We start from the raw sequence: 24,963 nt of genomic DNA, 5'->3' as shown, positions 1-24,963 counted from the left end.
CTTCTCTTTCATTGCCTGTAGATTGTAAGCTCCTGTGAGCATCACTTTCACCATCTAGCAGCTGAGTGCGTAGGTGACTGTCTTTTTTGTTGTTGTGACTGTACACACATTATTAAATAATAGGTCATTCCAATTGGTCGAAAACACACACATTAATAAATAATAGGTCATTCCAATTGGTCGAAAACACACACAATAATAAATAATAGGTCATTCCAATTGGTCGAAAACAGCCATATCGTTTAATAAATCTCTCTACATGTGGGCAGCTTAGACCTCAGGCTGATGCGATGACTGTTTGTTTGTTGTGTGGGAGGGTATCTCCGAAATGCGGACGAGTCCCGCTACTTATCCCATGAGACTCGTACGTGTAAACAGCGTCCACGCAGACGTGCGCCCTGGGATTCTGCGCTCTCTCGCTATGGTGATTATTATGGGATGTCAGCCCCTTCATACAGTCACAGCATTCCCATGCCTTCATTAACAATGACAGCAAACCCACTGGAAACCCAGACAACAATAAATGCATGATGATCGCAGTGTTAACCAAAGGGGCTCATTCATTTCTGTTACTTTTCAGGTCATTGTGAATAAAGATGGGACCAAAATCAGCGTAAGTGGAACCTTTTTTTTTTTATTTTGTTGTGATCCGTTTTCAATTAGCAGGGTGCTCGGTCTATGATGATCTTTTATGCAATCATTGGCCCTTTAATTTCTTATTATCTTACATCCCGTCGTTACAGCAAGGGCGGCAAAGACTGCTCGTTAGCCCATCTGTCCCTCAAGGGGTTAAAGTGACTCTGACCTCTTGGGTTCCCGGCAGCACTTTACTGATCGCTGCGCTTTTGCTACAAAGAGACAGGAGCGGCAGTTTTCTCGCAGGGAGGCAGAATTCGATGCAGAAGGGTCCAAGGGGGTGGGTTGCTTAACTCTTTGAGTGCCAATTGAATTTGTCATAATAGGTGTGAAAACTGCAGAGCAAACATTTTTGTTCATTATAATGACCTGTAATGTTACCTTATATAGGAAATATCATCTTTTTTTTAAACAACATTTTTTATTTGAATTCATATAACAAATGTGAGGGACGATGGTATTTTTAGCCGTTATTTTGAACATCTCTCACAGAGATGTTGGCGCTGAATGGGTTAAATGCAGCCCTGGGCTCCCAAAAGTCATTTTCATCCCTCTAATAAATGTGGCATTTGGCAGAAAACAGCCTCTAAGAACAGCGGAAGACCGGATGTTTTGAGGGTGTTTTAGATGAGTCCTCAGCTATCGCCCTCGCCTCTCGCTAATATCACCAGCAGCCTAGTAAAAATTCCAAACCAGCTGTGGAAACGCGAGTTATTTATGAGCCCGGATCCCAGCGATTGACTGCAACGGGCATTTCTTATTAAATTTAAACAGGCTGGCTGGCGGCTGGTTGCTGGGACTGCGCAGCCGAGCAGGGGTGGTTTTTGGACGATCTCTGCGTGGTAATAGGCTGTCGAAGCGCTCGCAGCGATGGACACAGATGCGATAAAACACCGGATTTGGACATAAATCTTTCAGGAGGATTTTTTTTCCTTGTGAGAAACAGCTCGGGAGAATTTTTCTGGCAAAATAAAACAAAATAAGGAAAGTGGCAATGAGTATATAGTAATAAAGGCAGGGGACAGGCGGAGCATTATTAGGGGATTGGGGCAGCCACCTAAAACGCTGGTGATCTATTTAATGGTTTGTCCTCTGACTCACGGATCAATAGTAAATGAGTTGAGCAGGAAATCTATCTAACTGTAGGACTGGAATAAAGGACATTGACAAGTCCTTTATACAGAGGCAGCGTAATCCACAAACAGGCAACAGTTTGGAATTGGAAACACTTAAAACACGATTTAGATTAAAAACTAGATCAAGTGGCAGCCGTTATCATCGAGAATCCACAGTGTCACGTTCTGTATTCATCCGAGAGAAATAAGTCACCCAATATCACAGATGGAGTTTTGGGACCGCACGACGCCACTCATTGTATCACGTGGCAGTGTAGCGCAGCAGTGCGGCTTCCATTTTAACTTCTGGCAGGGGACAAAGAGGGCGTTTTCACTGCTGATCATGTGACCAGCCAGACTTAGGTACCAAAGGCCTACTGCTTAACCCTTGTCCTGACCACTCGCATAGGACTAAAGGTCAATTTTGGTATACTGTATGCTGGTTGAGTCTGGTTTGATATTGATCGATGTTGGACTTCCAGGGTTAGAAAACACACTGCTGTCACTAACATTTTAAATTATTAAGATAATTTGAAATCAATTAACATCGACCAACATTGACAACTTTAGTTGCCCAAACCAACAAATCAGCTTCTTCTTGTCATTTGAAAGACAGTGTTATATACATGACAGAAGCTGATTGGTGGCTTTGGGCAACTCCTCCACCTTGCCTGTGTCCCATGCTTAATACATCTCCGTTTAAAGAAGCTTTTGCGCTGTCAGTCATAGACGGTGACATTCTACATTTAAATGTAAAGCGAGATCGCAGCACACGCATCCTAATTAAATATTTAGTAGAAAATGAGGGAACTCGTGAGAGGTGACCTCTGAGCATGTTTTTGGGAACATAATTTAATTTGCTAAGGCCCCCAGCAAAAATCCTTCTGATCATGCAATCACCACACCAATCTTCCCTGTCAGGTGTAAATTATTAATGTGCTTTACATTTATGTGAAAGGGCATTGAAGGAACAGGTCATGCTTAGAATAAAATGCAGGTGTAATTGCCACAGTCCGGGTCTGCGCAGTGAGCTGGACAGAATTTGTGTCTAGAACCCGTGAGTCTAAGACTTTGCCATGCTTGCGACATGAGATGTGGCTGATTGGGTAAGCCAGTCACATGCGCCTCCTTTGCTTCTGATGGCTGCATGGAACAAGTGTGCCAGGGTTGCACCAGGAGGTGTGGCTTCACAGGGGTAGCACAAAAGGCTGCATCATCAGTAGACGCATCATGTGTGGGTGTGGCCAGCGACTTCGCTTACCAGTAGGCAAATCTAGGTGTAGTTTCTGTAGAATTTAACCAAGAACCCATGTTTTTCAGTGGTCTTGCTCCACCAGGTAACTGACCCTCTAACAGAGTAACAATGTATTTGAACGCAGCACCCTGATCCTGACTACTAGTGGAGGAGTGCAACCCACCAGGAATTTCCCCTGCTTTCCAGTGGGCCAGTCCTCCCGTGTGGGTATCAAGTTGTGGGTCTGCCCCAGGGCCGGGTTAATCCTTTGGGGGGGGGGGGGGCAGGTCACTTTAGACAGGGGGGGACCCCTACCACTTATCATTACTGGCCACAAACTGCATTGTTGAATATTATACTGCCAAAACACAGAATAAAGGCAGTATAAACTTGGTCAATTGGTAACTGCAGGGGTATATATATATATATATATATATATATATCACATGAAAAGCCTGTGTTTTTCTCTCTGTAACTTACTCTTTAGGAGACCTCACAGTCTCAGCGCTGCCACTGATTAAAAACCCTCCCATGACGAGGCCGCTGCTGCTGTCCTACATGGGCCTGAGCAGCACGTGATGAGTTCCACCAATCAGATCCCTCCAAGTAATGCACTGCACATTTGTGCAGTCAGTGTGCCTTGGCTCCCGATGCTCAGCGCCATTAATCATTGTCACATTGGCAGATAGGTGAAGCTACAGCACTACCCCCATGTTTATGCACAAAACTTTTTTTTTTTATAAATACATGCCAAACGCTAGGTAGAGGAGGCCCAGGGGTACTGAACCCCCTTAACACCCTCCCCCCCCCATCCTAATCCAGCCCTGGTCTGCCCAATATGCCACATGCATACCGTAAACCAGGCACGGCACGTGCGTGTCACTCTTGTTTGCAGCGGCTGCTGATAATGTTATTACACATAGGTTTCTATTTTGATGCAATGTACTGTTTGACTTTATTACTGAGATTAAGGGTAATGTGTGGCCTTTTTGAAGGTTGGTGGCCACACCTATAGTGTATGGGGCTACGTAAAGTTGTGATTGTCATGTTGCAATGCTGACACGTTTATGGAGAGTACTCTCAGTCACAATGTTCTCTGTGCTGTGCATCTTGCAGACTGTCCGGGTCCAAGGCAATGACATCTCTCACCGGCTGAGGCTCTCCAATGTCAGGAAGCTGGACGAGGGGGTGTACGAGTGCCGGGTGTCAGATTATGGAGACGATGAGACTCAGGAACACAAAGCCCAGGCGATGCTTCGGGTCATCTCTCGTTTCTCTCCACCCGACATGCAGGCAGCCGAGGCTGTATCCCACATCCAGAGCAGTGGGCCCCGCAGGAATAACCCCGGCAGCAGCAGGGCCACCCCGGAACCTGGAAATAAGCGCCCTATCCCTCCAGGACAAAGCCTGGCTGCATCTTCAGCTACTGCAGCGTCCTCCTCCGCTTCCCCGGCCCCTGGAAAAGCAGACATCCTGCGGCAACAGCACGGGTCTGGTGAGTCATACCTTGGATGGCACTGCCATCTAGTGGACTGTAGAGGTTATTGTGGGGAAATGTATCAAACCTTCTAAAGAGAATTAGTGGAGAAGCTATGAGCCCAGCCCATCAGCTCCTAACTACCATTTATCAAGCACATTCTATACAATTAGAACTAGATGCTTTTTGGTTGCTATGGGAAACGCCTCCATATGTTTGAGTTTTGTGATTATTTTTTTTTTTTACTATTGTGTTATTGGATATTTTAGTAAGTAACAAGAACAAGATGCCAGTTTATAGCCATTTATTGTTAGCTGGTGTTTATTATTTGGGGCAAATATTGAAAATCAGAAGATTTTGAGGTAAATTAACAAAGATAGGAGTTATATTAAAGATGAGGTGTTGCCCATAGCAACCAATCAGTTTCTACTTCTTATTTCTTTAGCACCTTCTAGAAAATAATAGCTAATATCTGATTGGTTGCCCATAGCAACATCCCATGTGAAATATAACTCCATATTAGTAAATATCCCCCATTATTTCTATGAAAGGCTTTCAGCTGTTGATTTAAATTAGTCCTGTCCAGCCTGCGGCCCTCCAGCTGTTGTGAAACTACACATCCCAGCATGCCTTGCCATAGTTTTACCATTCCCTAATAGCAGAACTGTGGCAAGGCATGATGGACCTTGTAGTTTCACAACAGCTGGATTGCCACAGGTTGAACATGCCTGATTTAAAGATACATCCTATTTGATGAAAGGCTAATCCTGCTCCTTACCTCTATGGGGGGTATTAAAGTGCTGTGTGCCAGTGGCCACTAGATGACCCCTGACAAAGCAAATTAAATTGTTGTTCCATTCGGCCGCGCACATCTAGCAGAGCTGACACTACTGACATGTTATTATCTTATGTGATCTCTACACTTCATTTTTCTATGTATGTATGTATTTCTGTATTGGTTGCTATGGGCAACATCACCTATTTTAAATTTAAATTTAGAAGCTTTAGTAAATTTCTCCCCTATAGCAGGAAAATAAACCTTAGCTGTGAGCGGCAGATTACAGCTGACTTGGATAAATTCAGCTCAACAGGGTGGTCCGATCTCTCACCCTGGGCTCAGTACATCGGGCTTGTCAGGCTGCCAGAACCACTGATAGGTTTTCCTGTAGTTGCAACAAGGCTGCAGCCCTCTGCAGAACAATTACTCGCTGTGTCGCTGTGTGAATATAGATTCCTTTATTCAGAAGGCAGAGCTGCATATATTAGGTAATCGCTGAATGGTGTAAGGTATGCAACAGACGTGGAGATTGTTAACCCTTCACACACAGGACAGAATCCAGATTCCAGATAATAACGGCCTCCTGACTTATTCTGACAGTGCATTGCCATCAGATGTCATTATACGTCTGCTCTGCCACCATCCGGTGTCCTTGTACGTCTGCTCTGCCACCTGCCCCTCCCAGGATCACCCACTACAATGCAAGGTCCTGCTTCTGACTCTGGGCGGGATGTACTAAAGGGAAAATGCGGTAAAACCCCCGTTTTACCGCATTTTCCTATGTACTATCACCGGTTCGCCCCGTTTTCGCAGGCCAGGGTATCGCCACCCAGAGGGTGGCGATACCCTATAGAAGCCTATGGGCTTCTTTCGCCGCCCGACGTACGCCGTCCGCGCGCCGCCCCCCCCTCTGTCCTCCTTTAACCTCCTCCTCCCCCTGGTGTGACAGCCGGGAGGACATCCGGCTTCAGGGGGGAGGAGGAGATGCAGGGGGACGCTGGCAGCCGCCGGGAGGTGACGGAGACCCCCGCAGCCCACATCACAGGTATCGCGGGGGTCTCCGTTACCGCAGCCCGATGCTGGCCGCATATGTTAGTACATATGCGGTAGCATCGCGGCGGCTGCGGTGCGAAGGGCGGGGATGTATGTTGATACATCCCGCCCTCTTTCTGGATTCTTTAACATATTTTCGGGTAAATGCACCAACATGTCAGATTTTCTAATTGTTCTCATATTGATTTTCCTCTGAAGAATATTCTCCTGAAATCTTATAGAAACCATTGGGACCAGTTATTCTGTAGTATGAGACATTACTCATTCAACTGAGATCTATCGCCGGGGAGTAACATAACGAAGTTGAGAAATGCAGCACAGAGTATATCAGGAGATGAGTGATGGGTTTTACACCTTTTACACGCAATTGTGGGTTGCAGCTCTGTCTGTGACTTCATGCTGCCTCCCTCACATCATCTCTCTGCCCGTCACATGCAGCCATGTCCTCACTGACACATCAGTCATTTCCTGATATAAAAAAGGGCAATTGTGACCAAGACAGGTCACACAGTAGCGCTGATCTTAATTGATGTTATTTTTATGTTATAATAACTCGATTTACTATTGTCCCAGTATATAACTCCAGGCACAATTTATTTTAAGGTTGGAGTGTGGTTGCAGCCTTCCTTTGGGAGGATTGTGTACCTCCCACACGTGTAAACAAGGAGAGTTATAGTCAGAGGCGTACCTAGATGTTCGTGGGCCCCATAGCAAAAGTTTGTAAGGGCCCCCTATTTAGCAACTGATGGGGATAAATGTATGTAAAACATATTACTTAGACAGTGAAGATGGGCCCCCTTCAGCTCTGGGCCCCATAGCAGCTGCACCCCTTGCACCTATGGTAGTTACGCCCTTGGTTATAGTGGCAATCAAATGGTTGTCACTGAGAAAGTGCAACTGCACTCCAATAATACACACTATTCAATTGATCAAGATGAAAATTTATTAAAAAAATACATATAATAACAATTCATGCATGATATACAATTCATAATAAAAAACACACCCACAGACAAGACATACAACATATAACATAAAAAGTCCTAGTTCTAGGCACTTGATGAGGCTGATTTATAGTCTCTAATGAGGCTTAATGAGGCTTTTTGTATGGCTTTATGGTATGCAGAATGAGTGAGGCAAAGATGATTATAGTTACCAGTCCCAAATTCCGGCTTATTAAAGATGTCTCCTCTGAATGATTTTGTCACCACAAACGTCCTTTTTCTGAGTTTTGCTCTCTACCTCCACTGAGGGAGAGCACTCCAGGGATTAGGTGTTGAACAGGGTGCTTTACCCAAAATTACCGGCAGATGAATACCGCAGAGTATTGAGACGCCTTTTCAGATGGCCACGGGTACTGGAAAGATATTGGGGCTCCACATACGCGTTTCTCCGCCTTGGAACTGTATCAGCGGCTTCCTCAGATATACTCTGTGCTGCTGGTGACCCTGCTCCTCCCACTATATAACTCTCAGTCTGTAGCTTCCCGCTGCCTCCATTCCCCTCCTCACATCATGTCACTGCCTCTGTCACTTAAAGCCCTGTCTTCACTGACACATCATTAATATCCTGATATACTATGTGCTGCTAGGGACCCCGCTCCTCCCGCTATATAACTCTCAGTCTGTGGCCTCCTGCTGCCTCCATTCCCTCCTCACATAATGTTACTGCCCCTTTCACATGCAGCACTGTCCTCACTGACACCTCACCCATCTCCTGATATACTATGTGCTGCTGGGGACCCTGCTTCTCCCACTTTATAACTCTCAGTCTGTGGCTTCCTGCTGCCCCCATTCCCCTCCTCACATCATGTCGCTGCCTCTGTCACATACATTCCTGTTCTCACTGACACATTATTAATATCCTGATTTACTCTGTGCTTCTGAGGACCCTGCTCCACCCACTATATAACTCTCAGTCTGTGACTTCCTGCTGCCTCATTCCTTTCATCTCATCATTATAATCCTAGAGAGGAAATAAGTCATTGTGTTGCTTTATTTCCAGTTGTATCACTACAGCGTACATAGCTTTGTCATGGGTAACACTATAACACATTCCCGCTGTCACTGTTGCCTTTATAAGTTGGTATATATAATACAGGCTCAGTCGGGTTAATCTTGGCATCAGTAGCGATCTGGGGGTTCGAGTTAGAGATGAGGTAGAAGAGTCACTTCTTTGCGTCTAAATTATAAATATCCGCTGATGTGATGGAGATTCCCGGACCCCGGGGCCACTGCCGAAATACCAAGTGCAGGCAGACAGTATTTGAGATTAATAATTAATACCACAAACGGTGTCGTTTGCCTCTCAGTTCTCCACAGGCGTCCCAGCCACCAGAGGTGACGAGATGAAAGTACAGAGGGGACTGGTGTCTTCCCAGTGAGGTGGGCCTGCTGGTCTAGGTGTGCTCCTATGAATGCAGGTGGCAGCGATTTAGAGGAGGAATACAGTTTCTGCATATGTTCTTTGTACTAGCGTGTTATGCACACACATAATTATTTAGCATTGCCCTAAACATTATATGTACATTTACACTTATGCGACACTCCCATTACGGGGGCGTATGACAGACCAATGATGTGCATGCACCAAGCCACCTTCCTGTCAGCGCCTGGGAACAAGCACTACATATAATACACTTCTCTTCCTGCGTGCGCTTGAAATGACAGCTGTGACAATGGCCCTTATTCTGGTTGACTCGCTTGGGTGCGATTTCGAACCCTTACGAGTCACTCTAGCTCCGCCATGCGAATGGTTACCCGGTGCCACCCATTCGCATGCCGAATTCGGTCGCAAGGCTTGCGGATAGATGTTGTGCGTGAACATCTATTCGCATGCCAGCGGAAACCTCCCCAATCTTTCGATGGTCGACGGCCATCGAGTGATTTAGAAAGTGCATTCATATGTAAGGGTGGTCCAGAACACTCATGCATGTGAGCAAAGAAATGCAGGGAACTGGGCGAGCAGCTGACATCCAGCTATGTCAGCTGGCCGTCCCCTGCATGTCCGTCACAAACGCATTAGCATGTGTACGCCCAGCGTTTTCAGCGTTTCCCTCTACACCCCCCGCTCCAAAGGCAGGAAGCTTGCACTCAGCGAACAGATTTTACGCCGAGTTCGCGCCCTCCCAGCGTAGGCACATGCGCAGAACTGCTACTGCGCATGTGTATACGCAAAACATCGGTCCCGGTGCGAATTCGCATCTGACCGAATCAATCAGAATAAGGGCCAATGTACAGACAATTGGATTGCATGTGCAGTAGCGAAGATTCTTTCTATTGCGTCTGACTATACGTACACCGACGAACAGGAACAGACTGGAGATCCCTGTCTATGAGTGTGCATGTTATTATCTATGTTATTATCTATGTAGAGCAGTGCTCGAAGTGGAAATTTAGAAGTGGGGATATGCAAAAGTTAAGGATGTAATTATGCGCACGCCGAAGGCACGAGCGCGCTCAGGGAAAGGGGGCGTGGCCTACTTTATAAATGGCCGTGGTCATTGTAATATAGTTAAATTATTTGCAAGTGATCAGTTTTATCATCATGCAGCATACAGCCACTGCTGTGGTCATGCGGGTATCAGACTTATATATAAAGTCCCTGGGTCTGGAAGAAGGCCCAAAATGGCGGCTCACTGAGCTTGTTGTGGACAGCACTGTCCTGGGAGAGCAGCGGCGGGTGTTGCGTCTTGTTCAGGAGAGACAGCGGGGTCAGGAGAGACAGATCTGTTCCACTCTGTCTCCGGGCACGGTGTGCCGTGTGGTCCGGGCGTTTGTGAAGAGAGGGGAGGACAGAAGCCTGACAGGCAGACGGTGGAAGATGGCAGCTCACACACGCTGCTGCAGGGCCGGGAAGCTAGTAAGATCTTGGGCACCAGACACGGCAGAGGGAGGATATCAGGCGCATCAGGTATCTGTGGAGATCCGCAGCAAATGCTGCTAGTTATGCTAAACGTGTCCTACTCCATGCCGGTCTTGACCACGCCCCCCCAAGTACTTGTATCTTATACATCTCATCGCATCGCAAACAATATAGTGGCATGCGATGCATGCAATGCGATTTTTAATTGTACAAGCACCCAGATGGGTGCTTACAATGTTAAATTCACCCCCATTGTGAACGCCACCCTCACTATCAACGCCAACCCGAAGCGTGGCGAGCGTAGCGTGCCCGCGAGGGGTGGCGGTACGCATCCTCCGACCTATTCATAACCCCACTATCCACGTCGGCATGGAGTTGATTTTAGATAGTGTGGTGAGCGCAGCGAGGGGACGCGGATGACTTAACATGTATTCCACGTCGCCACACTATCTAAAATCAACTCCACGCCGACTTGGATAGTGGGGGTATGAAAAGGTAGGAGGACGCGTACCGCCGCACCTTGCGGGATCGATGCGCTCGCCACACTTCGGGTCGGCGTTGATAGTGGGGGTGGCGTGGACAATGGGGGTGCATTTAACAGTGTAAGCACCCATCAGGGTTGTATAATTAAAAATCGCATTGCATGCCATTTGGTGGCATGCGATGTTGTGCGATATTTAATTGTACAATCCGGCTCATTTACCCGATTATCACATCGCATGGCATACCATCGCATACCTTATGTAATGGTACGCGATGGGTGCTCTGCTAGGAAACAAATACCCAAAATAATTACTCACAGTAATACCAGTATACAACGGTATACCATACCGTTGTATACCGGCCCACTTCGACCACTGATGTAGAGTGTGTGTGGTATTATCTGTGTAGAGTGTGTATGGTATTATCTGTGTAGAGTCTGTGTGGTATTATCTGTGTAGAGTGTTTGGTATTACCTGTGCAGACTAGAGTTTGCATGGAATTATCTGTGTAGAGTGTGTTTGGTATTATCTGTGTAGAGTGTGTGTTATTATCTGTGTAGAGTGTGTGTGGTATTATCTGTGTAGGGTGTGTGCGTTATTATCTGTGTAGAGTGTGCATGGAATTATCTGTGTAGAGTGTGTGTGGTATTATCTGTGTAGAGTGTTTGGTATTACCTGTGCAGACTAGAGTTTGCATGGAATTATCTGTGTAGAGTGTGCATGGAATTATCTGTGTAGAGTGTGTTTGGTATTATCTGTGTAGAGTGTGTGTGGTATTATCTGTGTAGAGTGTGCATGGAATTATCTGTGTAGAGTATGTTTGGTATTATCTGTGTAGAGTGTGTGTGGTATTATCTGTGTAGAGTGTGTGTGGTATTATCTGTGTAGAGTGTGTGTGGTATTATCTGTGTAGAGTGTGTATGGTATTATCTGTGTAGAGTGTGTGGTATTATCTGTGTAGAGTGTACATGGAATTATCTGTGTAGAGTGTGTTTGGTATTATCTGTGTAGAGTGTGTGGTATTATCTGTGTAGAGTGTGTGTGGTATTATCTGTGTAGAGTGTGCATGGAATTATCTGTGTAGAGTATGTTTGGTATTATCTGTGTAGAGTGTGTGTGGTATTATCTGTGTAGAGTGTGTATGGTATTATCTGTGTAGAGTGTGTGTGGTATTATCTGTGTAGAGTGTGTGTGGTATTATCTGTGTAGAGTGTGTATGGTATTATCTGTGTAGAGTGTGTATGGTATTATCTGTGTAGAGTGTGTGTGGTATTATCTGGATAAACAAACTTGGCGTTAAAAAGATTCCATTGAATGGGGCCAATTAATTTTTGTGTGATGTGTCTCCTGACATAACTGCAATGCCTGACAGCTCATATATCAGCCATGTTCGGTAGTGCCAACGCAGAGGTGCGAGGGAATTCTTGTGATGCCGCAAGGCTTACGGTGATGTCCATCATGTTATACTGCATTCCCCCCATTTTAAGTGACATATAAATTAAATCGCTAACGCATTTTGCACCATTGTTTGGAACATATACAATCATTGTACTGTACAATACAGTGGGCATTCCTAATTTAAACTGGAATAGTTGGCATTCCATGTACACAGCTCAGTATGGGATGCAGGCCTGTGGGAAGCCTCTCTTACCAATTAACACCCATTTACCCAGTCACCCATTAATGTCCATTTAGTCATTGGTGAGAAATGATTGAAAACATTGAAGCTGAGGGGGCGGTGGGACTGTAATAGTCTAGTCATTAGCATAGAATGATGTCATATTGGCTCCACCCCCTCAGACCGCCATGCCTCTGTATTATTCTCCCCATGCTGCCTTCTAGGTACTCTTTACCTAGAACGGCGCCCGCGATTACAATCGCGGGCGTCGGGGGTAAAAAATCGCGGCCATCGCGGGCATCGCGGGTACATAAAAAACGGGTGCGACGCGATGCCCGCGATGCCCGCGATTTTCCCATAGGGATCAATGTTAAAAGTCAGATTGGACGCGATTTTAGTGTTAAATGCCTCAATGCCCGCGATTTTTACATAGGAAACAATGTTAAATGGGCCACAGAGCCCTAATAGTCCCCCTGAAGTCTTAAATGGCCCCCACAATTTTTAACGCCACCCCACGATCCACGTGAACCCGAAGCGTGGTGAGCGCAGCGAGCCCGCGAGGGGCGGCGGTACGCGTCCTCCGACCTTTTCATACCCCCACTATCCACGTCGGCGTGGAGTTGAGAATAGAATAGTGTGGCGAGCGCAGCGAGCCACCGAGCCCGAAGCGTGGCGAGCGCAGCGAGGGGACGCGGATACCTTCACAGTTATACGCGTCCCCTCGCGGGCTTCACAGGTGTCTGTGGCGACGCGGACACCTGTGAAGCCCGCGAGGGGACGCGTTTACCTGTGAAGGTATCCGCGTCCCCTCGCGGGGCTCGCTGCGCTCGCCACGCTTCGGGCTCGGTCAAAAGGGCGATATGAATATTTCAATTTTTTTTGTCCTTAATGTCGACATGGACACCCTCATCACCTTTCTGAGGTGTTGATCTAAGCCTTGTCAACCTTCAGTGGTCGACCTAGTGCATGTCGACCTTCATAGGGTCAACCTAATAAACGCAGGGTTGCCTACCCTCCCGGATTGGTCGGAAGGGTCCCAGGAATCTGATCCCCTTCCAGGCCCCTTGGAAAGGTGAGCAATCCTCCTTGATTCAGCCCCCCAAATCTCCCCAGACGCCTCATTAAATGACCACTATTCACGGCTTTTCGTGGGGAGAAGACAGGTCTAAATATGCAAATAGTGCCATTTTAGCCCCACCCCCTCCCCAGGGACACACAAATTGGTGGATTTTGCTGGGGGAGGGGCTTGTTTGACATCTACATCAGGCTCCGCCCCCGAAGTGCTGCTGACAGTCTTCTCTCTGGGCTTCGAATGTAGGTAAGTATGAATAACCGCATCCCATCAAGTATTGCCAGCTCATTAAACTGTGGTATTTTGTTGACACTTTCTACATCCAGATAACTTTTATTCCCCCATGGAGAAGTCTGAGCGGTGCCAGTACAACCATCCATTTAGTTTCTGCAGTAGAACTGAATTAGAGCTCGGATTGCTGAGATGATACAGTGGTAGAACGCATTATCCCAGCGTCCTGGACTCCTGCCAAGGGCATTGCCTGGTAGAGTGACTTATTCAAGGTCACCGTAATCTGGCACCAGAGCAAGATCCGTCTGCTAAAGTGGTCCAATGATCCCTGAAACACGGCCTGATCCGCAGGGTTCCATTCATCACAGCTGCACGCGCAGAGGAAAGCCACCGCGCTAATCCTCTGAGCATTTACATCTGCACATATTAAATATCTGCTGTCTGGCCTATAGCGCGACGTATGAGGACCCTTGTTATTCTTCATGAGCCGAGTGAGCGGCCATTGGTGTCTCGTATTGGCCGGCGCCATTAGTTCTTCCAGCTCACCATTTCCACATCTCACATTGGACCAGATGTATCAAGCTTCAAAAAGTGTTAAAATGACAAGTGATAAACAACCAGCCAATCAGCTCCTATGTACCTGTCATTTTTCCAAACCAGCCTGTAACATGGCAGTTAGGAGCTGGTTGTTCATCACTCTCCATTTTATCAGTTTTTGAAGCTTAGTGCATCTGGCCCTTCATAAGAAGCGGACTTGGGATTTCTCAAAAATAATCACCCGCATCGTGTTCTGGACACAATATGGTGATCAGTAGGAATTACAGGACTGGCCAAACAATTCCCTCGTCTTAATTATGAGGAATCAGATAATTAGCAGTGTTTAATGATGAACCTATAGTACTGCTTCTCATTATACTAATGATCTATATCTGTTCTATGGACATCTCTACCGTAGCACTTCTTGCGTTTTCTATAGATTGTATGTTCTCCTGTAAAGGTTTACACAGTACCACTTCCCTCATACTCTGACATTTGGGACAATAAAATGTGAGAAACTCATTCCTTCTGTAAGGCAGCTGCATAGAACAACTTCTCTCATACTGTATAATAATTATAATCCCCTGTGTTCTTCTATAAGGGAATTACACAGTACTACTTATCTCATACTGTATCAGGTGTACTTCTGTGTGTTCTTCTGTAAGGCATTTGCACAGTACAACTTCTATCATACTGTACCAAGTGTTCTTCTATAAGGGAATTACAGAGTACCACTTCTCTTATATTGTATATCAGACGTAATTATCTGTGTTCTTCTGTAAAACAGTTACACAGTACAACTTCTCTCATACTGTATACCAATTATAATCCTGTGTTATTCTATAAGGGAATTACACAGTACTACTTCTCTCATACTGTATCAGGTGTACTTCTGTGTGTTCTTCTGTAAGGCATTTGCATAGTACAACTTCTATCATACTGTACCAAGTGTTCTTCTATAAGGGAATTACACAGTACCACTTCTCTTATATTGTATATCAGACGTAATTATCTGTGTTCTTCTGTAAAACAGTTACACAGTACAACTTCTCTCATACTGTATACCAATTATAATCCACTGTGTTCTTGTATAAGGGAATTACACAGTACTACTTCTCTCATACTGTATCAGGTGTACTTCTGTAAGGCAGTTGCACAGTGCAACTTCTATCATACTGTACCAAGTGTTCTTTTATAAGGGAATTACACAGTACTACTTCTCTTATATTGTATATCAGGTGTAATTATCTGTGTTCTTCTGTAAAACAGTTACACAGTACAACTTCTATCATACTGTATACCAATTAGAATCCCCTGTGTTCTTCTATAAGGGAATTACACAGTGCCACTTCTCTCATACTGTATACCAAATATAATCCCCATTTGTTCTTCTATAAGGGAATTACACAGTACCACTTCTCTCATACTGTATATCAGGTGTAATTATCTGTTCTTCTGTAAGGCAGTTGCACAGTACAACTTCTCTCATACTGTATACCAATTATAATCCCGTGTTCTTCTATAAAGGAATTACACAGTACCACTTCTCTCATACTGTGTATCAGGTGTAATTATCTGTGTTCTTCTGTAAAACAGTTACACAGTACAACTTCTATCATAGTGTATACCAATTATAATCCCCTGTGTTCTATATAGGAAATAACACAGTGCCACTTCTCTCATACTGTATATCAGGTTTAATTATCTGTCTTCTTCTGTAAAGCAGTTGCACAGTAAAACTTCTCTAATACTGTATAGCAATTTTAATCCCCTGTGTTCTTCTATAAAGGAATTACACAGTACCACTTCTCTCATGCTATCTAGCAATTACCAAGTATATTTTTCTGTGTGTTTTTCTACAAGAGAAAACAGTTGTCTTATCTGTATGCTGGGTGTAATGATATGTGTATTATTTAAAGATAATACACTGATTTTATTATGTATACTTACATAGTTTTTATTTGTGTGTTCGGTAAGAAAAATAAAATGGTTGTACTTGGAGTTATGCTGAGCGTCTCTTATTCTGTTTAGTTGAAATTATACTGAGCTTCTCTTATTCTACATACTGAAAGTTATACTGAGCTTATATTAGTTTCTGTACTGTGCTCATGTTGTTTTGTATACTGAAAGTTATACTGTATACTGGGGTTATTCTCTGTGTATATTAGACACACATACAATGCCTTTTCATGTTATGTATAATGGAAGTTATACTATGCATTTATGTTTCTATGTATATATTACATATACACACAATGCCTTATCTTGTTCTCTTCTGTATAATGGAAGTTATACTATGCATTTATGTTTCTCTGTATATTGCATATACAAACAATGCATTTTCTTCTGTATGATGGAAGTTATACTCTGCATTTATGTTTCTCTGTGTATATTTCATATACACACAATACCTTCTCTTCTTCTGTATGATGGAAGTTGTACTCTGCATTTAGGTTTCTCTATGTATATATTACATATACACACAATGCCTTCTCTTGTTCTGTATAATGGAAGTTATACTATGCATTTATGTTTCTCTGTATATTACATATACACATAATGCCTTCTCTTGTTCTGTATAATGGAAGTTATACTATGCATTTATGTTTCTCTGTATATTACATATACACACAATGCCTTCTCTTGTTCTGTTCTGTATAATGGAAGTTATACTATGCATTTATGTTTCTCTGTATATTGCATATACAAACAATGCATTTTCTTCTGTATGATGGAAGTTATACTCTGCATTTTATGTTTCTCTGTGTATATTTCATATACACACAATACCTTCTCTTCTTCTGTATGATGGAAGTTGTACTCTGCATTTAGGTTTCTCTATGTATATATTACATATACACACAATGCCTTCTCTTGTTCTGTATAATGGAAGTTATACTATGCATTTATGTTTCTCTGTGTATATTTCATATACACACAATACCTTCTCTTCTTCTGTATGATGGAAGTTATACTCTGCATTTATGTTTCTCTATGTATATATTACATATACACACACAATGCCTTCTCTTGTTCTGTATAATGGAAGTTATACTCTGCATTTATGTTTCTCTATGTATATATTACATATACACACAATGCCTTCTCTTGTTCTGTATAATGGAAGTTATACTCTACATTTATGTTTCTCTGTATATTGCATATACAAACAATGCATTTTCTTGTTCTTTATGCTGGAAGTTGTACTCTGCATGTAATGTTATAGAGATAATAGCACGACATACTGGGGTGCATATTGGTCCCGGGTGATAGAGGACTAGCCGTTATGAGAGCATTGCAACAGGGATGTGAGAGGAATGTATGGTCTGTTGGTTGGCTACCAGGTGGTATGATAAATGTATAAGCTGTAATAAGCAATACAGTGCCTCAGTCTAGTACAAGAGCCCAGCGTATTAGTATATGACATTTCCGAATTCCACAAGTCCCTCCGCAGAGAAGCGATCTGTTACACACACACAAACGTGCGGCGTTACCCATAAGTAGGCCGCCGGTTGTCAGATTTTCCTCATGAAATGATGGATTTGGTGCCATTTCAACTTTCCCGTGGGCTTAAACCAATATAAAGGCACCGTATTCCTCACAGTGAATGTAACCAGAACTGTACAGAGGATGAGAGGGGACCTCAGAGAACCTGTACCTAGGCATTTACATACGTGTTACTATATATATAGTATGTGTACAGGAAAATGATGATCATTTATAATGTATAGTTTTGAGCAAAGATGGTTGAATATTTAACGTGTAATCTATGGGTCTAATTCAAACTTGATCGTAGGACAAAGTTGTTCTCAAAACGGGCAAAACCATGCTGCACTGCAGGTGGGGCAGATTTAACAGTTGCAGAGAGAGTGAGATTTGGAGGAAATATTTTGTTTCTGTGCAGGGTAAATACTGGCTGCTTTATACTTACACTGCAGTTTCGATTTCAGAATACACCTCACCCAAATCTAACATCTCTGCACATGTTACATCTACCCCACCTGCCATGCAGCATGGTTTTGTCTATTGTGAGAACAAATTTGGTGGAGGCAGTAATGATTTGAGATGAACCAGTTTGCTGTCTATCTGTTTTGGAGGAACCAGTGACATCACAATGAGAGTGCAGGGGGGGGTGTGATGCCAAAGTGTCCTCTTCACTGACAGGAGCCGAATGCTATGCTGTAATATTACGTGCAATGCTTTTTTATGATTGGTGCAGCCATTGCATACCCCGCACCGCATGTCACCAGTATTAGTGATGTCACCAGTATTAGTGATGTCACCAGTATAAGTGACACTAATGTTACCAGTGACATCATTGACGCATTGCTTGACTTATATTCATAAATCCTGACTACTATTCATGAGACCCGAATGCCTCTGAGTCTGGACTTATTTTGTTCCAATTACATTTATGCCTGTGTACATTTTGGACAGTATGATTGATGACTTAGACTAATCATGGCAGTGCAGTGCCACCAGGGCTATATTGATTTATGTGAATCTTTATAAGTTTTCTATGTGAATCTTTTAGTTCCATTGCCGACAATGCACCACTAATCTATTCTCTGCCAAAGTGAAACCTGGTGATGCAAAACGGGTCACAGTGAAGTTTGGGATGAGGGCCTGTTTTTGCTAGTGCTGTTTATTTTGCATAGCGCACTGGCTGGGAGCACCCTCACCCAGCCTATCACTGCAGACTATTCAAATTCCTTCTCCTCCACCTATCCAGCCATCTTAAGTCATCACGCCCATGCACCTCAGCAAAAATCAATGCAGATATGCTGGGTACAAGCCCGGATTTTACATGACGTTCTAGCCCTGCCCCCTTCCTCATTAGCTTGTCAGCCTCTGCCCTGTTGTGAGCAATGATTGAAACATTCGCTCTCATCTCTGTCATAAAAACCAAAGTTAAGTCTATGAATATAAATATAGACTTTTTAATTCAGTTTAATGCATTTTCTGTTATTCCACATTAGTTCTGCAGTCTTGCTGGTTCTTTCAGAGCTTCTAGCTGATTATGGATAATTTAGGAGAGCGAGTTTGATTGTGTACAGTACATTGCACAGAAATTACAAATGTATCTATTCATAGCAGCGAAGTGCTTGGTTTGTGGGCGTGTGTGTGTGTTTATTTGGTACGAATCTGGGCATTTACATCGATTTTTAAGAATACAGTATTTTGAGGTCATCTCCAGAACAAGAACAACAAAGTATATATAATGAGAGACAATGCAGCAGCATCACAGGAGGAAATGTTACTACTGTCTCCCCACCCTCTACCCAATCCTCTACATGACTCTACTTAACCGCATTCATGTGGTGGTTAGGGAGTATGTGCGCCATCACAACCTCTCTCCTTAGCAGCAGCCATGGTAGGGAAGGGGGGGGGGGGTATGCAGGGTCGGACTGGCCCACAGGGGTACAGGGGAACCCCTCCACTTACAGGGGGCCCATCTCCTCTTGTGACTGTGGTGTATACCCTGAAGTGCATTGCTGTTATTAATCTGGTACATAATCATGCATGCAGTAGCAGTATATACTTTGTGACAGCTGGCCACACCCATTCTTGAGACTGGCCACACCCCTGCACAAAGGCCTTTATCTCTGCTTTCCCTGGTGGGTCCTTCATGTCCCAGTCCAACACTGGGGTTATGTGCATGGACCCTGAGCGCATATCCATCTCTGAAACCATTTTAAAGTGGTGAATTATAATAATTCCTTTGGCTAACTGGTAGTGCTGCAGCATTAAAGGGCATGGGGCCTAATTCAGAGGAGCTGGCAGCATGGATGGTGTAATGGTTAGCACTGAGGTCCTGTGTTTGATTCCCACGACAGCTGTGTGGAGTTTGTATATTCTTCTCATGCCTGCATGGGTTTCCTCTGGGTGCTCTGGTTTCACCAACCCAAAAATATATTGGTAGGTTAATTTGTCTCCCACCAAAAAAATAAATCTAGTGTGTGCGGCTACAATGGGAGAAAAGATGGGCCAAGTGGTTCTTATCTGCTGTTACATTCTATTTCTATGAAAGTAATCCCAATGTTTTTGAATATGTACAAAAGTCGGACTGTCCATTGCAATTCCCATGCTTAGATGTTGGTTTCTGGGTGAGGCTTCAGCAGTGTAAATTTTACGGTCATCCTGAGTATCTCGAGGTTTACTCAAATGGATGATGTTCACGCAGATGATAAAATGCTGCATCCTCCGACATACAGATGGAGCCTTCTTCAACTAGCCTTCTCTGGAGAGTCATGGTGAGCCATGGCTCACCAAGGCTTATTATCATCTATTGTTCTCAGCTGCAATACAATACATAGAACAATACAGTAGGGGATTAACAGAGGGTAAAGTCCAACAGCTCTGGTTTACCTAATCCTATTAAAGGGCTAGATGGGGATGGCTCTACCTGTAGTAGCGCTTCCGATAACTGACAGGACCCATATATTTACCCAAGACACCTTCTGAAAAATTAGCTTTTTATCACACACATGGTGTGATTTGCAAAATATGCCGCAGCATTGTGATCTGCCGAAAGATTAGAAATGGCATTCTGGTAACTCTGTCTATGACCAGAAGGGCTGCATTCTCTGAGTGCATTAGTGGCCTGGGGCGGACTGCCAAACTTATCTTTATATTGGGTGTTCTGCCCAGGGCCATTTCTCACTCCTGCATGTAATAAAGTTATAACTAGCTTTAATAATACTATGGACCTAATCTGGTCCCCATTACGGTCCCTGTACTTTGTGGTGTAATTCTACAGGTAGCTCGGGAAAATGTGTGTGCTGCAGAGTTGGTGAACAGTGTAGTAGTCTCTGCATGAGAAAGGACCAAAACAGGGCGTGGTCATGTCCACAAAGGGGCATGTCCCACACTGTATATTGGGCTAGCCCTAGCCTCCTTATATATAACCACACCATTCCTGCTACTTGGGGATTGAAGGATCGGTCCTCATAATGGGAGATGAGTTCTTAGCTGAACTCTAGAGCATTCTGGCAGTGTACAAAAGAAAGTTGTCTCCTGATCTACTGAAGTAGATTTCAGAAGTGGAGGATACTGTACATCATTTTGATCATGTTTCTGGCAAGCACCCTAGACCAGTGGTTGCCAAACCTAACAATCCAGGCTTTAAGGCTAGCCATGCTTAAGCACACTTAATTAGTACCAAAGCCAACTTGATTATACCATCCATGAATGAACATGGATATCCATGAGACCTGGACTAGGGTGCTGTGAGGAACCCTGCTCTAGACATATACTTGTTTAACAAACTCCAGTTTGGCTGAGGACAGGATCACTTTACATTGAATACAAAATGCAGCAGTGACAGATGATTCATAATCCTCCCGATATATATGTATCCTGTGTTTATTTAGTCATCATTAGTTCAGCACATCGCTCTCACACCCCGGTATTACTGTCCTGCTCTTGATGTGCTGCTACGCTCCGTTAAATCCATAGGGATACAAAAGGACGATGTCTGGATAATGATACAGGGGTGCAGTTGTGCTAGTACAGAGTGGGCAGTGTAATAACAGTGCGGTGAGCAACAACATTCGTTTTGGAAATGTTTTTAACTTTAAAACTTTCTCTTATATATGCTTGTACTGTCTTTGAGTATGACTAAGAATCTGTGCCCTAAATCTTTTTTATAACACTATAGTAAATAGCAAACCTCCAATATAGCTATAGTAAACTTATAAAATCACTGGATAGGCAGAAGGCAGTCTGAGACATGAAGCATTGCCTCTTGTAAAAGTTACAAGCCATCATGTCCATCTGAAGGAGAAACCCTGTTAATATTTAGCTCTTACGGCATAAGGCAGGGTCATCTTAATGTATAGGCAGCTTCCCAGGGTCCCACGGTTCTAGGGGCCTCCGAGCAGGATCGGGTGGTGATCACAAAATCAGAGTGTCAAAACAGCATTCTCCACTTTCCGTACAGCCTGCAGCCAGACAGTGAGTGGCTGTAAGAATGCTGATTGGTAGATGGCTGAAGCTACCCACCAATCAAAGTGCAGCATTCTCAACTTGCCTCTCAGCCTGCAGCCAGACAGTGAGTGGCTGTCAGAATGCTGGTTGGTGGATGGCTGGAGCTATCCATCAATCAGAGTGCAGCAGTCTACACTTGCCTCCCAGCCTGTAGCCAGGCAGTGGTTGGCTGGAGCTGACATAGTTCTGACAGCCATTCGCTGTAAGGAAGCATGTGGGCAGATGGTGCAAGATGGGTAAGGTTTTTTTTTTTTATTAGTTGGATGGGTAGATTCCTTTGCCCGGGGCCAACAATGCTGTTAAGACGGCCCTGTCTGCCAAAGTTCCAGTAGTTTGGGGACAGCCAGTGTTTCGCCTTACCTCTCAGCTGTTATCGATTTACGGTCCGAGGGCACATATTGGTATTGTAAGGATGAGACCGTCGCCATGGAGACTGTTTTTCTTGCTCTTATAACAACAGATCTGCATTTTCCATTTCCTCACTGTTACTGTGCTGACAAGTGACCGCTACTTACAGCTTACTGACGGATGACAATGGAACTATTTTTTTTCCCGAAACTCACGTTTGGCAACATTTCAACTTTATTTGGGGGGAGGGGGGTTGTCAGTTGGCTGCATGAATTTAAGCTGCGGCTATTTCAATTGAAATAAGGTTTTCTTTTCACCGTTTCAGAGCAGGTTCAAAGCGGGGGCGGAGGGGGAGGAATCTCTATTTTAAGGTAAGAATGTCTTGACTTAGGGCCTGATTCCGGTTCATTTGCTTAGCACTGGTCTTTTGCTGCTTAGCATACATACGCACGCCCCACACTGCCCCGCGAGTATACACGCTGGAATGCGAATGTATGTGTATGCTCACACAGCCAGTAGCATGCGAGCAAATGGCCACAAAATATTCGATGGTCGCCGACCATCGAATGATTTTTGAGGCGTTCGCAAATAAAAGTCATTCTGGACAGTCTTTTATTTGCCTCAGGAATGTCAGAGAACGGGGCGGACACTGACGTCATGTGACGTCAGAGCCCGCCCAGTGCTGTTACAGTGACGGATTTCACCTGGGGGCTGCAGTCCTGCAGCCCTGCAGCCCATAGGTAAATATCGCTGCTGGACCTGATCGCTGCTGTGAGGATTCGTTATCTATTCACATGCGTACGGATTGTAGCACCCATGCACAAGTCAAAACAGCGACAGAAACAGTGAATGGATCTTATCTCAATCTCCTCACAGTTTGAGTGACAGGAAGCCGCCTTTGGGGGTGGTAACCGACCGATTTCTGGGAGTGTCAGGAAAAAAGCAGGCGTGCGCAGGCACTTTAGGGAGGGTTTGTGACGTCAGTTCCGGCCTCGAACAGCCTGCCTCTGTCGCAGAGAGGGAGGGTCAGAGTTAGGCACACTTGCACAGACTGCAAAATCATTGAATGGAAAGTGAATTGAGCATGGATAGCAGGTGAATAGCAAATGGCAATTTAGTTGTAATTCAGATTTGCACAGGGCGGGTTCATTTTCTGTCTGGATGGTGGCTATCTACTCGAAGCCAGGGCAGCTGAGAGGTATCCTGGGCCCCGGTAAAATGTTATGGGCGTGTCCTAATTGTGGGAGGCGTGGACACCTCCCATGATTAGTCCAAGCCCCCAAAAATGTTTAAGGTGGGTAAAAAAAACCACTCTTAAGTCGAGGGGAGAGTGTTATTGCCCCCCACCACAGCAGAACACACCTACAGCATGTGCTGTGCTGACAGCAGGCTCAGCATGATCTCTCATGCTGTCAGTGAGACGCTCATGCTGAGCCTGGCAGGGATGGAGGGGGGAAGTAAGGGGACGTGTTGGACCAGGGCCCCCGCCGTGCCCCTCCAGCAAATCCCGGCCCGGGTAATTAGTACCAATTCTGAATCAGGCCCTTGGGACATCCCCAAATGATTAACTAGGGATTTATTATAATTAACTTAATTAGGCCAGTCATTAAATGTTTTTGTTTTTTTTGGCGGTGATGTTTTGAAAAGTGCAGAATAAACTAAAAGATGTGGGACAGCTAAAAATGCTTAACGAACCCTCGTCCATTCTCCGGTGAAGGATAACACTTTGCCCGCAGCTGCGACTAATATTTAGGAACAGAGGGATGAATATAACTTTTACATCCATGGTGCCTCTGATCCCCCTCACTGTCATTGTTCTAGCAGTCCTGTCTGTGTGCCACTACCCTTACCTGCGACGCTGACATACATGCAGAGAGCATCAAATCACTTCTATCTCTTGTATCTAGTGTCTAGTGTCCTCCTCGCTATATATGTGACAGATGTATTCCGGGTGTGATATGAGAGACTGAAAGTGTAAGTATGAGCCGGGTCAGACTGACGCAATAATTTGTATAAATCCTCAGAAAATAGCTTTTTTCCCAATGATTCCAACAAAAGTTGTTTCCCATGTGTATATATTAAGGGATGCTGTCCCCATTTCCGTTTGGATTCGTAACGTTTATGCATTTTTCATGGGGCTTTCTAAATTTTGAAATGTATCTCTTTCAGAACGTGGCCCTAATAGGTAGTGCAGCTCTTCAGGATTTCCCTGCAAATCTAAGAGCACTTCTACTCTATGGGGGTGATTCTAATTTGATTGGTCCCTGTGCGGAAAGAGTTGTAGCGTCTGTACACGCACATAGTCATGTAAGGCACTCGCACACAACAGTGGGGGCGATGGGCCGGCAGGCAGGGGGATTCGTTCAGGGGAACACCCAGTGTTTTATTAAAATGCTGGCCGTTCCCATGGTAATGACATGGGTGTGGGGGAAAGACAGCTGCCCACCACTTTTGAGACACCACAGCCCATCAAATGATTTGTCCACCGCACCCAAGGCTGTGAATGGATGTTTATGCAAAACATCCATT

The 24,963-nt window shown here is 44.6% G+C and overlaps 1 protein-coding gene across 2 annotated transcripts in view; it reads left to right on the top strand.

Annotated features, from left to right (window-relative positions):
* The window catches only part of VSTM2B (V-set and transmembrane domain containing 2B), a 44,321-nt gene that overhangs the window by 5,818 nt on the left and 13,540 nt on the right, over window positions 1–24,963 (top strand). For both annotated transcript variants that reach the window (XM_083165491.1, XM_083165489.1), the window contains 2 exons: window positions 581–613; window positions 4,102–4,480. In XM_083165491.1, coding sequence (XP_083021617.1) covers window positions 581–613; window positions 4,102–4,480 — 412 coding nt within the window. The remainder of the gene's footprint in view (window positions 1–580; window positions 614–4,101; window positions 4,481–24,963) is intronic.

Source organism: Crinia signifera, chromosome 11 (assembly GCF_055691185.1).
Source record: "Crinia signifera chromosome 11, ASM5569118v1, whole genome shotgun sequence".
Classification (NCBI taxonomy): Eukaryota; Metazoa; Chordata; class Amphibia; order Anura; family Myobatrachidae; genus Crinia; species Crinia signifera.
The sequence above is the reverse complement of the archived record's forward strand: the minus strand, read 5'-3'. Positions and strand labels throughout refer to the sequence as shown.